Source organism: Sardina pilchardus, chromosome 1 (assembly GCF_963854185.1).
Source record: "Sardina pilchardus chromosome 1, fSarPil1.1, whole genome shotgun sequence".
NCBI lineage: Eukaryota > Metazoa > Chordata > Actinopteri > Clupeiformes > Clupeidae > Sardina > Sardina pilchardus.
In genome coordinates, this window is record NC_084994.1 from 31680171 (window position 1) to 31694270 (window position 14100).

The 14100-nt window shown below is 44.5% G+C and overlaps 1 protein-coding gene across 1 annotated transcript; it reads right to left on the reverse strand.

Moving 5' to 3' along the window:
- Positions 1-307: 307 nt before the first annotated feature.
- Positions 308-7741, reverse strand: LOC134078134 (L-amino-acid oxidase-like). Its single transcript, XM_062533829.1, has 8 exons — positions 7716-7741; positions 5640-5691; positions 4978-5183; positions 4582-4694; positions 4275-4479; positions 3655-3723; positions 2664-2800; positions 308-1082 (listed from the first exon to the last, which is right to left on the reverse strand). Exons 2-8 carry the CDS (start codon positions 5659-5661, stop codon positions 308-310), a joined length of 1527 nt encoding a protein of 508 aa, XP_062389813.1. The 5' UTR covers positions 5662-5691; positions 7716-7741.
- Between the last annotated feature and the right edge of the window lie 6359 nt (positions 7742-14100).

The window sequence follows — 14100 nt, forward strand, 5'->3', positions numbered from 1 at the left end:
TTCTCTTTTTCCTATTGAGAAGGGCTTTGAGTTCTTTTGTCACCCATGGTTTATTGTTAGGAAAAATTGTGATTCTTCTCTGTAAGCGGTTTGCTTGCATAAAAAAACTTCAGCGACCTTTTTTTCCATGACTAAGTCATATATATAGTAGGCTATATTTGGTAATGAAACAGTGACAACATATATACTGTATTTGTTTTGGTTATCGAGACGAGACTAAAATGCTACCTTGAGTACTATGGACATCGGAAATGACCTAGTTTGTCATGCAGGACTTGTTTTACACTGTTCAAAACTGACCAACTGGCTAGACTTCCTGTGCCGCTTGATGGATGTTCCTGGCTGCTTTGATTGCCGATCTCACCGCTGACTCAACCCAGGCGTGAGGGAGGGTTGTGTGCTCCCCGGCGAAGTGCACCCTGCCTTCGCTCCGGAAGAGCTCGTCGGCGTACTCCAAGTGTTGGTACGGCGTGAACAGCGCGAAGGCGCCCAAGCTGTAAGGATCCGCACTCCAGCGCTTCACCAGCACGCCCGTGCAGAGAGGCCTGATATAGTCGCCGTGGATCTGCGCCAAATCTGTCAGGGCCAGCTCTTTGAGGTCCTCGTCACTCGCGCCCAGGAAGAGGAGGGACTCATCTGACCAGGTGTAGGAAGCCAGCAGGACGCCAATCTTGTCGTTTCCAGGGAAACTGTGGCTAGGGTAGTAGATGTAACGAGAGGGTCGGTCTGTGATGCTCTTTCCTCCACGGATGCCGTCGTTTTTCTCCCAGAACTTCTCGCTGAAGGTGAGGAAGATTTTAGTCGAGCTGTCGTAGTGGACAGTCCTCAGGGCTTCCATCTTTGGGATGGACAGAGGTGGGTTGAAGTCCATGAAAAGAGCTGCTTTGGCTGTGGCTGTGACAAGGACAAAGTCAGCATGAAGGTCAGTCAGTGTAGACTGCTCATCTTTCTGAAATGAGACAATGACTCCGTCTTCTGCCTGGCTGATACGTTTGACCTTGGAGTTCAGGCAAACGGATTTATCAAGATGTTCTGCCAAACGTCTGGGAAGAAGGTCCGCCCCACCTTTCACTTGATGGTACCTTCAAAACAAAAGGACCAATAATATATTACTTTAGCACTCTTGCCAAGCGCTCAATAAATTAGCAGAGGTGAAACCAAACTTCGAAAACATACAAAATCCTTTTACCTAGCTCAAGTTGTTGCAGCCAACAGTTAGAGCTTCCAGGCAGCCACAGTAGCCTACTATACTCTGGGGACATGTTCATGAGCCTGTGCATAGCTACAGAGTGTAGCGCTATACTGTAGCTGCCTGGCTACTTGAGCTGTTGTCTTGCCAAAAGCCTATTTTATTAGTCACACACTACTTTAATACTCTATTAAATATGCCACGTATGTGAATAACCTATTGTTGTGTACACATTATTAATGAAAACTATTTATCTACACAGCACTGAAATAGTGAGGGGGGGGGGGGTATTATGAAGCTAGACTGCTAGAGACAAGCAGTGTTGGTTGTTATGGAAACAGCTACTTGATGTTACGTGTTTTCGCATGCAATGTAGTGCGAGTGAACAAGTTTTAAAAGTGAAAAATACACTCTGTGTGTCTGCTCCTTCCTAAACATAATACCTATGAATATGAATGTGAATGTAATAATGTTGCTATACCACACATTTTTGCCGAACAATTATATGTACCAGCTAACCTCTGGCACATGAAAGCTAAATGGTAACTGAGGCATTCCTCACATCAAGAAAGGTGAGCAGGTCAATGGTTGTGTTCATCAACAAGTGTATGTTGTATGTTAAACGTTGAGCCAGGGCTAAGTCCATGTTGATATAGCATTAAAGGAATAGTTCGGACCACATAGGACCTCATTTCCAACTTAGTCGGGGTGATATAGGTCGGTGAAGACCATTTTCAGTGAATTTCTGCCCTTCCTTGAGTTGCAGCGTTCATCTCGTGCTAACCTGGTGCCAAGATAACGCAAGTCAACGGTAACATCCAGCCTGCCACTGAAAACACTCCACAGAACACCCAAAACAAATAAATGATAACGTCAGACTATCGATGCACATGCCTGTGGTGATAGAACAATGTTAGAAATAAAACGAACCTTGCATCGCATTGCAATAGCCTACTTAGTTCCCTGTATGGCAGTGGCGGATTGATATTGAGAAACTAGTCCCTCAAAATGTAATGAATCATTGAGTTGCAAGGTTAGTTTTATTTCTAAAATTATTCTATCAACACGGACATGTATATCGATAGTCTGACGTTTTAATTGACTTGTCTCGGGTGTGCTGTGGAGTGAGTAAGACTGTTGTTGCTGTCAGACTGATGTTACCGTTGAAATGCGTAAGCTCAGAACCAGCGTTAGCAAAGGGGAACGCTGCAACTGAAGGAAGGGGTTAAACGCGATAAAAACGGTCTCCACCGACCTATATCACCTCGGTAAAGTTGGAAATGAGGTCCTATGTCCAAAACTCCGAACTATTCCTTTAACAGAGCACATTGAGATGAGGACCCAGAAGAATGACTATGTCCTTATGTTCCAGTAGCCTAATGAAAATATGGTCTCTCATTAATGCTGATGCTGTGAGATGTGCCTTTGGACTCTACGGTGATAGCAGCCGTTTGGAATAGCTGTCTAGCCTTACACAATGTCGTCTGCGATGTCGGACTGGTCGTAGATCATCTCAGTCGCTGCCGTGTACATTAGGCTTTGCTCGTTGAGCAGGTCTCCAATCATCCTGATGGCCTCTGAACTCAGTCCCCCCACTTCTTTCAGATACTCCTACAAACAATGTATAATTATGCAGTCAGAATGGACAAGGAAGAAGGCTTGACATTTGATTGCTTGAAAAACAAAATCATTTGTGGTAGAGGAACGTCTGCTTCTACTTATAACAGTAACCACACTATTCACTAGAGCAGTGTTTCTTAACAGGTGGGTCGGGACCCAAAAATGGGTTGCGGAACCGTTCTGGTAGGGTTGCGGAGCTTTTATTCAAAATGCTACCTTATCAGATCTGATATTGTGCCTTTATTTCAAAAGGCTTTATTAGTAGCCAATGTCAGTCATTACCATGGACATACAGTAAGCAATGCTTATATGACCGGTCATGTTAGACATCATTTTAGTGGTAAATGCAAATGTAATGCCAAACATCCACATGTTCCAGACAAGTAGGTCTACTGGCACTTTGTATAGCATGTAGCTTACCATATCCGTTGGATTGAACGCTAAATAAATATATGGGTCGCGACTTTATGAACATGGGAAATTGTGGGTCTCAAAGCCAGACCAGTTAAGAACCACTGCATTAGAGGTCCTGTTATGATTTTGGACTTTTTTCTGTTCACCCCTAGAGGTCGCCAAATCGGATTTTCCCTTTGCCGTGGTTTTCCTACTAATTAACCTTTTAACTGACTCACCTGTTTCTCTAATCAGCCATGTGACTTGTTTAGCCAATTCTCACCCAGGATTTAAGCCAATCTTTTCACAGCCAATCTTTGTGAGTCTGAATTGAACCTTCTGTGAGTAGCATTACGTTTTTAAGACCCACACCATCCAGCCACTTTATAATCCAGCTATTATAATGTACATAATATAAAATGAATTATTGATATATTGACATTGAACTTGACCTTCACAGAGTAGCGGTCAAACCTCTCCACTGCAGCTCTCCAGCCATTTGTCTCTGCCTCCTTTTGCACCTACCAGACATAGAGCACAAAGGATCAGACAAAGATGTCTTCACCGCCTTCACTGTGTCCTACCATACACACTGACACTTTGACAAGATTTTGAGGAAGATTCTTGAAAGATTGTCGTCTTTTAACTATTGCCCCCCATTCAAGCTTTACTCAAAAGACTACAGTCTCTCTAGCCTGGGTGTTCCCATACTGCCTTGCGAGGTGATTTCTTTCACGCTGCTAAGGCAGTCTGGAAACTAACGCCCACATTTTCGCCGGATGTTGGCGACCAATCACAGAACAGGGGAGAAAGCAAGACCATGATGAGCAATGCACAGACGCATTTGATAGACATCCGTGGCGCCCAATGAACGGATCTGGGCATTTTTTCAAATACGAGAAAATGAACGTCTGGTTGCCAGACCACGTCTCATTTGAGAAGTGGTAGACGCTAGTCAGGCTACAGTCTCTCAGGAATCTTTCCCAAATCTTGTCAAAGTCTGTCAGTGTAAGGTATAGGCTTTAGCTGCTAAAGTCTGCAGATGACACACTCCTCTCTCATGTAAGCTTACCGTCTGCAATGCTCGCTGTAGAAGATCGTCAGCGGATACATTCTTCTCTTCTGGTAGCAGGTTGTAATTCAGGATGTTTGGGTTCTCGTTTACCACACGTGTCTTCCGTGGTGGTCCTCCATTCACCAGGTAATAGGTTTCTTTGTCGTCCATGATGAATTCGTCCAGTGTGAGGTTCAGGTGCTCAACAAGCCAGATGACAATACTGTTGAGAAGTGGAGTTAGTTTGTGTAGTCCACCGAGGCAACAGACTAAATCACTGTAATCAGGAAAAGCGATATTATTCTAAAAGAAGATTTATACTCACTGGTGAAAACTTGGTATCCTCATGGCTCCCAGATCAGCATACCAGCCCTCTTCCTCATTCCTGTAGGTTTCCACTCGTCCTCCAACTCTCCCACTGGCTTCTAATACGGTCACCTTTAAACAACACGGCAGGAAGAGTTAGTTACAACACCTTTAAACAACACGGCAAGAAGAGTTAGTTACAACGCCTTTAAACAACGCGGCATGAAAAGTTAAGAGTTAAGAAGAATTATTATTATTGTTTTTATAATTAAAGTTATTGTTGTTATTATTGTTATATTGTTGTTATCATTGTTATTATTATTATTATTATTATTATTATTAACACAATGAAGAAAAAGAAGACATTTGGTTCTTCCTTTGTAATAAACAGATCGGTCTGTTAGATGTAGCCTACCTTATGTCCTGCATCTTTCAGTAACTTGGCGGCCGTTAGGCCAGCCATGCCAGCTCCAACGATGACAACATGATGAGGTGTTTGTGTGGCGGGAAGCCCGTTCTGCATGGTCTCAAGTAGCTCGTTATAGTCCTCATCTTTCAAAAAATCAGCGAGCTCTTTTTTGGGGGGGCTCAGACATTCAGCAGCAGGCTGGGGACACATGTCTGCAAACACAAATCGTAAAGATACTGTATGAGAAATAGCACGATGACATCATACTGTACGCAATAAAAAAAAAAAAAAAAGAAAAGTCAGGGCTGTCCAATTTATCAAGCCATTATTTTGGGAATTTGGGAATTTTGGGAATTTTGCACAAAATGTTTACCACCACCCCTACTCCATAGCAAACTACATTTTGGATCTCAGTATTCCTATAAAACCCTGCACACGGCCATGATGGTCACAGAATATCTACTCTACTTAAATGAATTAAGATCCTTTCTATTCTGCATTACACTACTCTACGGAGCCATTAACAGTCTAGCTCTATTTCAGAACTCTGTAGTATCACATGTCAGCCACAGAGCCGCCACTGGAGTGTGAAAATGAGTGCATCTCTAAGGTTACATAAACTACTTTACCCATTACCCAGAAAGCACTGGGCCTCAGAAAGTACTTACACGTACACTTCAGGAAGTTCATGGTAGAGAATGGAGAGGGCACAGGTACTAACTGAGAGAGACAGAGAGAAGAGAGAAGGGGAATTATACATTACAATGCCAATTTCTTCATTGCTGAAGTAGACTTGCTCAGCGCATCATGGTGATGGTACCCCAAATGAAACATTTCCTTGTAACCCTTATTGCCAGTCATATGCATGCAGATTACTTCAAACGCACCGGTGATCATCAAAATACAGATGCGCTGTTTTAAGATGCTCTGCTTGTTGTCAAAGGGAATGACATATGTCACTCTCATTAAAGAGGAACTATGCAGGATTGGCGATTTCATCTTTCGGTTTAGTTTTCGCTCGTTTTATGCTTGCATTTTCTCTGCAGAGCTTCCCCGACAGCTTTAGCGTGTATATTTATACATGTATAGGCTATATTTAAATATATAAATTGCAAGCGTGGTTCTTCGTCTCAGACTTCCAGATGTAAACAAGGAGCGATCGTCTCCTGCAGAAAGTTGCATAGGGTCTCTTTAAAGGATGTTATGCCCAAAACATACCTCTGGTTAATTGAAAGGAATAGTACCATCTTGAACAATGCACCAGACGGAATCAACATGAATGTGGACTGGCCACGCCCAAAAAGATCTACAGTATACAGTACAGTAAGTTTTCCACGGGTGACCAATCATTTTAGACCATCATGATAGAGGCCTAAATGTTTACATTGAAAACAGTGAAAGGCCTGATGGACTTTAAGTAGATGTTTGTGATATGTCATTTTGCACACATACACGTGCATTTGAATATCTCATTCATTCACACACGCGCACACACACACACACACAACCATTCATTCATATCCACATGAAGAAAATTAGCCTGGCTCCGCCCTCCTACTGCACATTCTACTCCATTTTCATTTCCCTTCTGTACGTCGCCTGGGTCTGCGGTATGTTCACAGGTTTTCTGCGGCCAAAATTTGCAGGTCTAATCAGTGGACAGAGGGAGTAGCTGAGAGCGATGACGCTGAGATCGCACGCTAGTTTGAGCATGACATACTGTACGTCACGAGTCACGACCAATCACATACAGTACGTCACGAGTCACGACCAATCACATACTGTATGTCACGAGTCACGACCAATCACATACAGTACGTCACGAGTCACGACCAATGAGCAGAGGCGGGCATTCCTGGTTCCAAAAAGTAAAAGTCCTGCCATATATTCTTTCTACCTGTGCACTTAACACAGGTGATATCACTAATTATCTGATCTACCTGGCAGCTAACTAGGATGAGATGGCTCACTAAATGGTTGGATCAAGTACTTGGCAGGACTTTTACTTTCTGAACCCGGGATGTCCGCCTCTGAGTAAAAGTAGTAATGCCCCTGCCATATGTGGCAGCTGCCAATAGTAGCAGCCCTCTTTTTGCCCATTCCAATCTGTTGCAGCCCTCTTACAACCAACCTGAGTGTACGTACACACACACACACACACACACACACACACACACACACACACACACACACACACCTACACACCACTCATGCCATTGTACCCATTTATCCCTTGAGACCACTTAATGGATTAAATAGTAGCACTGTCCCCCTGCTGATTCCCCCTGAGTCACAATTCTGGCACACTCCCTAGTCCGACCGAATCAATCTCTTCAGAGTCAGACTGAGAGTCACTTTTATGCAGAAAAAGCTCCGTACAATATGTACATAGTGCAGTCGTAATAATGCTAAAGCTGTGATTAACCTCTGGCACAACATAACTTCAACACAAAGCCGAAGGCTGCGCTGTCTCTTACAGGTAAGCACCAAATCTGACAATAAGATGTATTTGAGCTACAACATTTCAGCTTGCTGTCCTATATATTGAACAATTGTCAGAAATGGTCATGCATTGTAATAACCAACCAACAATGTCAAATATCAACAATGTAAACTTTAAAGGAAAAAAAAAACCCTAAAGCTGTGTCATCCGTTATCCTCATTATTTCATCAGGGTTCCAGCAGCCTTTGCTGCTGCCCAAATTACTTGCCAAAATCACTGTGTAATTCAGCGAGTTCCTTACCTCACGTATGCTGCTGTCTTGCTGGATGTGGGTCCTCCGACTCTTCTGATCCAAGTCTCCAGTGATGCTGTTTTTATAGGCATACAGCAGAGCATCACATGATTTCAAAGAACTCCTTTGGTGTTTCGAGAATATCCTGACTCATGGAGCAGTGGATTTGATGCTAATAGTAAACCAGCCAATATAGGCTAACTGCATAAAAACATTCCAATCTCTAGGTATGGTGACGGTTATGTGATGATGTGGGGCTATTTTAATTCCAAAGGCCAGGGGGACTTTATCAGGGTATCAGGGTAACTGGCATTTAAAAAAAAAAAAAAAAATCTGCCTGTCTCTACTGTATGGGAATTTTAACACATACACTCTAGGGTTAAAACCTGTTAGGAGACGGGTGATCTTTTACGGTACAAATCCCCCACCCCCCCACATTCTAAATCAATTGCATGCACCATATTGCTATGTAGCATAGTAATGTTATACTCTTTTTGAAAGATATGACTCTTGGGAATCAAAAAATGACAACTTTATTTATGTACAATCTGTCAGATTAATCTTGAACGCACGTAATGTTTCCTATGATGTTGACAGGAGGCGCGTTCAAGATGGCTGCGCAGCACAAGATGCACGTGGTTAAAAATCTGTCCACGATGGTCTATATGGGTGTGTTTTCGACTCGGCAGTTGATATCACATGGCCTCAACTTATCGCGGGAGCAAGGCGTGGCAAGGCGGCTGCTGAGCAGCAGCGCAGCAGCCCTCTAGGTACTGTGGAGCCCTGCGAAGCCTAGACCCTGCCTAATTGGCTTTTACATCCCTGACGTATGTGCAGGTGTTTAGATGCCTCTTCATATCCACAAGGGTCCATGCGGATCCGTGCCTCATGTTTCGTCACATGGTCAAGTCTAGACTACGGGAAGTAGAGAGTGTACAACTTCATAGCAGCGTTTGTATCCCCTCCCCTGCTGTCACCGGCAGCTCTCGTTGCTGCAAGAGGTCATTTGGAGTTGAACTTGAACGCGCCTATAAGGACTTTGCCCAGATCCAAACAGAAGGCAGGATCCATAAGTCCAACCCTCCCAGAATGCAGACTGCAAGGTGCTTGATTAACCCACCTGTGGCAACTGGCAAGGGACCTCATGAAACCCAGAGCGGTAGATAAAACAGAGTGGCGACACTCCCATAGACCTCCACATAGTAGAGCGGCTAAGCGCAATAATCGATCACTTTGCGATAAAAGCATGAAATTTGGTACAAAGGCTCACAAAGGGGTTCTGATCAGATTTAGGACCGTAGGCGCTCAAAATTTGACCCCTGGGGGTCATGGTGGCCATTTTTCAAAATGGCCGCCAAATATGGATTTTGTAATGGGAAAATGGATTAAAAGCTGCCTGAAACTTAAAATACAATAACACATGTCCCCAGAATGCACATAAATATGAGCACACTTTCACATAGAAGGCATTTAAACTTTAAAATATAAGAAATGTTTTTTTAAAAATTCAAAATGGCCACCAAATATGGCGTTTTTTTGTTATTGTTTTAGCTTTTTCCTCTCTTTTTTGTCTTTTTAATGTAGGCCTGCATAACAAGAAACAAAACAAAGAACCAGTAGTTCAGCTATTCTGCAGTTGAGCTTTGTATATTTACACAATTCAATGAATAACATAACATATAAGATTCCATGCTAAAATTCAATGACCACTTTTGTCTCGGTCAAGAAGCAAAGAAATTATTAACACAGCTTTACACTCTCTGATATTCTCACTCACAGAAACATAAAGCAGTACACTGCAGTGATGCTGCTCTGCATTTGCATTGTTTAATACAACTTTTTGTACATTTGCTGACAATAAGTTCATAGCAGGCTTAAGATGGTTCAGCAAGTGAAATCCAGTATGGTTAAAAACTGCCATTCTCTGTTTTGACCCACCCCTTCTTTAACTTAAAAAGCAGGGCCACAAACACTGATCCTGGTGCTTCACATGAAAATGAACGGTTCTCTATCAGTCAATCTACTCAGCGTCAATCAATGGGAATACACTCCTTGATCACGTGATCACCACTGAAGTCCTAATACGTCCTGTTAAGACATCCCAACATCCTCCTCCCAGCCCAGAGCCCAATTTGCCGGTTGGGCTGGCTGCAGAGCGCCCTGCTGGCAATTTTGCCGTGGCCTCTCCTGGCAGTTCTCTGGGGTCTCACGATGATGACCAGGTCAGACCAGATCTCTCATGGCCTCTGAGAGCAGCTCGCTGGAACAGAACCTGGAGGAGAGTGTCGGGGACGATGCTGAGCAGGAGTCTGTCCCCTCTCCCGGGAATTAGCTACAATGCTTGAACATTCCACCCAGGTGCTGGGTATTGCATGGCCTGAGCAGCCGGAGCATCAGAGCTCGCTCATGGACAGGTCATATTACGAGCAGCGCCCAGAGAGGCGACACCACCCCCCTCTCAGCCCTCCCTGATTTCCTTGGCGAGGTGCAGTGCTCTTGGGGGGAACCCCTATTCAGCGCAATCACCCGTCCAGGGTTTTGGGCCTATCTCTGGCCTACACGGGGCTGAGGAGCAGGGAATGACCCACGAGCCAGAGGTGGAGGAGGCGCAGGCAGCCTACCTCGCCCCCATCAGCACGTATCCCAAATTGCGTTCAAGATGCTGAGGCTGCAGCGCATTGTTCAGAGCGTGCAGCAGGGGGATTGGATGGCCACAATAGTTGTAAATAGTAAAGGATGCACATTTCCATGTTCCGATTCACCCTTCACCCTTGGCACAGGAAGTATCTAGCTTTGCGTCCGAGGGCAGAGTTTGAGACTTCTCTGTCTTATGCTTCGGGCTAGCGCTATCACCCCGCACTTTCACCGAAGTCGTTCAGGAAGCGGAGTCCTCAGGAGACGGGGTATTAGTATATAAGATGACCTCGATGACTGGGGTCTGTTGGTAGGCTCCAGGCCCCTCCTTCCATTCCATGCACACCCTATCAGGGACCGGAACAAACGCGTTCAAGTGGACAAGAGATGCTGGAGGGCTCTCGCCTATTGGCGCGTCCCCAAGAACCTCTCCATTGGGGAGGGTATCTCACAGGCATGTGGTGACAACGGATGTGTCCCTCCTAGGTCAGGGAGCGGTGTGCGAGGGACACGCAGACCAAAGGAGATGACCAAATACCATGGGCTGGAACTTTTAACGGTGCATCTAGCTCTCAAGCATTTTCACCAGCTAGGCATGATGTATTGGTGAGGTCAGACAATACAGCGATGGTAGCCTATATGAATCGTCAAGGCAGCATTCGCTCCCATAGCTAACTAACAGTGAAAAGCTGGCTGTTATGGGCGAGGTGTCACCTCTCAGGCCATGCAGTTCATGTTCTGGGAGAACAGAATGGGGCAGCAGATATGATCACAAGAGGCCCCCAATCACTAGCCTGGCTCCGCCCTCCTACGTACTTCCCCTCCATTTTCATTTCCCTTCAGTAAGTCGCCTGGGTCCAAATGTTAGCGATTGGTTATGGCATATCCAGAGCGGCTCTGGGCAGATTCAATCGTTTTAAATATCAACAGAGTACCCGCATACAAGGAAGTCAATTCTTGGCAGACTCTGTACATGATGAAATATGTACCAGAGTTTGGTACCCTATCATCAGGAGTGGCGTCTTCACCCACAGGTGGTGGAGGGGGTGTGGCAGAGCTCAGGAAAGCTCATGTTGATCTCTTTGCCTTGTGTGAGATGATACACTGTGTGAAGTGGTTTTCCCTGACCGAGATGCTCTGCTGGGAGTGGATGCTCTGGCACATAAATGGCCGAAGGCTTGCTGTATGCTTTATCCCCAAAGGCATTGATCCCAGCGATGTTGCAGAGAGTGAGGAGAGGGTGGCACGTAGTGATTCTGATAGCCCCTCATTGGCCCGATCAGATTTGGTGTCTGGTGCTGATGGCACTGCTACACGGCGAGCCGTGGAGGGACCTGCTGTCCTAGGTGAGCATGGTGATTTGGCACCCAACTCCGGAGAGATGGCAGCTAACTGCACTAGCCAACAATTCTATAACCAAAGAACCCATTAATTTTCATGTGAAGCACCAGGGTCAGTGTTTGTGGCCCTGCCTTGAGGCTTTTTGAGTTTCAGCTTTGACCCTGGTTTGGTCTCAACCTCTTTATGGACAAGAAATTATGTTCAACTTCACACAAACAAGAATACATTTGTCACTGTCTGAAGCTCAGGCAACAGATGCAGATCAAATAGAAGTGGTCAGACACCGGACCAGCAAGAGCAAAAATAAATACAAAACACAAAGCCCAGAAGATGGTTGAGTATAAATTAAAGTCAGAGTCCAATAGCAAAGGAAACTAGCCTGGCAAGCCAAACTATACAGAAATGTATAGTCTGGAGTCGGACCATTCACAGAGCTGAAGCCTGTGGGTGGAATGAACCGGTGTCTTTCAAACTGCCTCTGCACGCAATAGGCCAGCACTTGTGACCAATCGTAGTCGGTCGGCAAAACGGCAAATACATCCTTCTTTAAAATGAATTCCAAAGCCAATTCAACGAGTGCGCTTCGTTAGCCTCATCCATCTTTCGTTGTTCTCTATGGTTGTTCAACACGGTCTCACACCCAACTCGTCGACCGAGGACGCATGGTCAAGCCCCCTGGCGCCAATATCGGAAGCCGAAGGTGCCCCCACGGGTTCATATGCAACGCAAAGGGGGCTGCCATAGACATCAATGTAAATGTGCTGGGTTGTTCTGCTATCTCGCTGTCTCGCAGCTCTGTCGTCACCGTGCTAAGGCGGGCTCAAGGACTCAGATAGAGCGTTCTGATTGTACAGGCTGACTTGGTGCCGAACGCAGGCTTGGCCTTAACGGTGCGACCCTAGACCATCCCACTAGGCAAAAAATATTTGTTGCCGCTAGGGTGCGTCTAGATTTCTAGGCTAAAAGGAAACCTCAGAGGTTGGCAAAACTGCCTTTCTTCGAAAAAACGGCATGCCTGATATAAAGCTGAAAATCACCACCTCAGAATGAGATAATATGGGTATTTATACATTTTCTGACTCCCAAAAGTCATGCCAGTATTGCAGTGCTTGCATTTTGTATCTCTGATGCTCCCTGATGCCACATGATTAAAAGAAAAAATATGATTTAGGCAGAAATGGCAGGAAAATGTGTGTATTTAAAAGTTTGAAGAGCTCCAGGTTCGGCTGTATTTGTCCAAAGTGTTGACAAAAGGATTTGAATGAAAGCTCAGATTGCCCTCTTTAAATGATACCTAACATTATAAAATCAAATATGTAAACATGTCTTTAACAAAGGCCAATAGCAAGATAGGCACCTGCACCAAAAATGTGTTTTTTTTCAATGGGCAGGGTAACTATAACAGCTGATAACACTAATTTAGCTGTGACTCCAGAAGGGTTTTCATAAAAAAACTGTTAACTATAGACATGTATCTTTTCAAAAAGTATAAGCAACCTTTGCCACCTTCAGTGGTAGGCTACGGACATCTCATCTGGCCCATGGACTAATTATGACATTATGAAATCCATATTTGGCAGCTATTTTGATTTTATTTTTAACATTATCTTATATTTTAGAGTTTAAAGACCTTCTATGTGAAAGTGTGCTCATATTTACAGGTGTTATGGTGAAATGTGTTATTGCATTTTATGTTTCTGGCAGCTTTTAATCCATTTTCCCATTACGAAATCCATATTTGGCGGCCATTTTGAAAAATGGCCGCCATGACCCCCAGGGGTCAAATTTTGAGCGCCTACGGTCCTAAATCTGATCAGACCCCCTTTGTGAGCCTTTGTACCAAATTTCATGCTTTTATCGCAAAGTGATCGATTCTGATGAAAATCTGCGCTTAGCCGCCCCACTAACAGGAAAAAATGGCAGCGCTTTTTCCAGGCTTTTTCCTCGTTATGGGACTTTTGGAACTATTTACAGCCAATCTCTTGGTCAGTTGTCAATGAGTTAATAGATTACACCTTCCAGCATCCAGAAGTACATCCCACTCTACTGCGATTCAGCCATGCAGCACAGGTTTTTTGGAACTTTTGATCGTAAGGCGGCAACATCAAAGAGTGTCGCAAACTCTCTCTTTCTATAGCTCTGATGAAACCCATGAATATGCAGGGAATTCTGTTCAGGAGCTCATTTATTTCCAGGCGGAGCCAGTTGTGTTTGAACGTACCGCTATTGTTAAAGGTATACTATGCAACGTTTTTCAGTTAATCAATTCGTTCCATACTGTTATATATGATTAAATGAGTCATTACCGGTCGAACGGTGTCTTTTTTGGCCGCTCTAGTGGTCTGTAGCGGTAGAACCACGCTTGCAACTTCAGGCGACCTCGGGCACGCACCCATGCTCTACTCCATGATCATAAAAC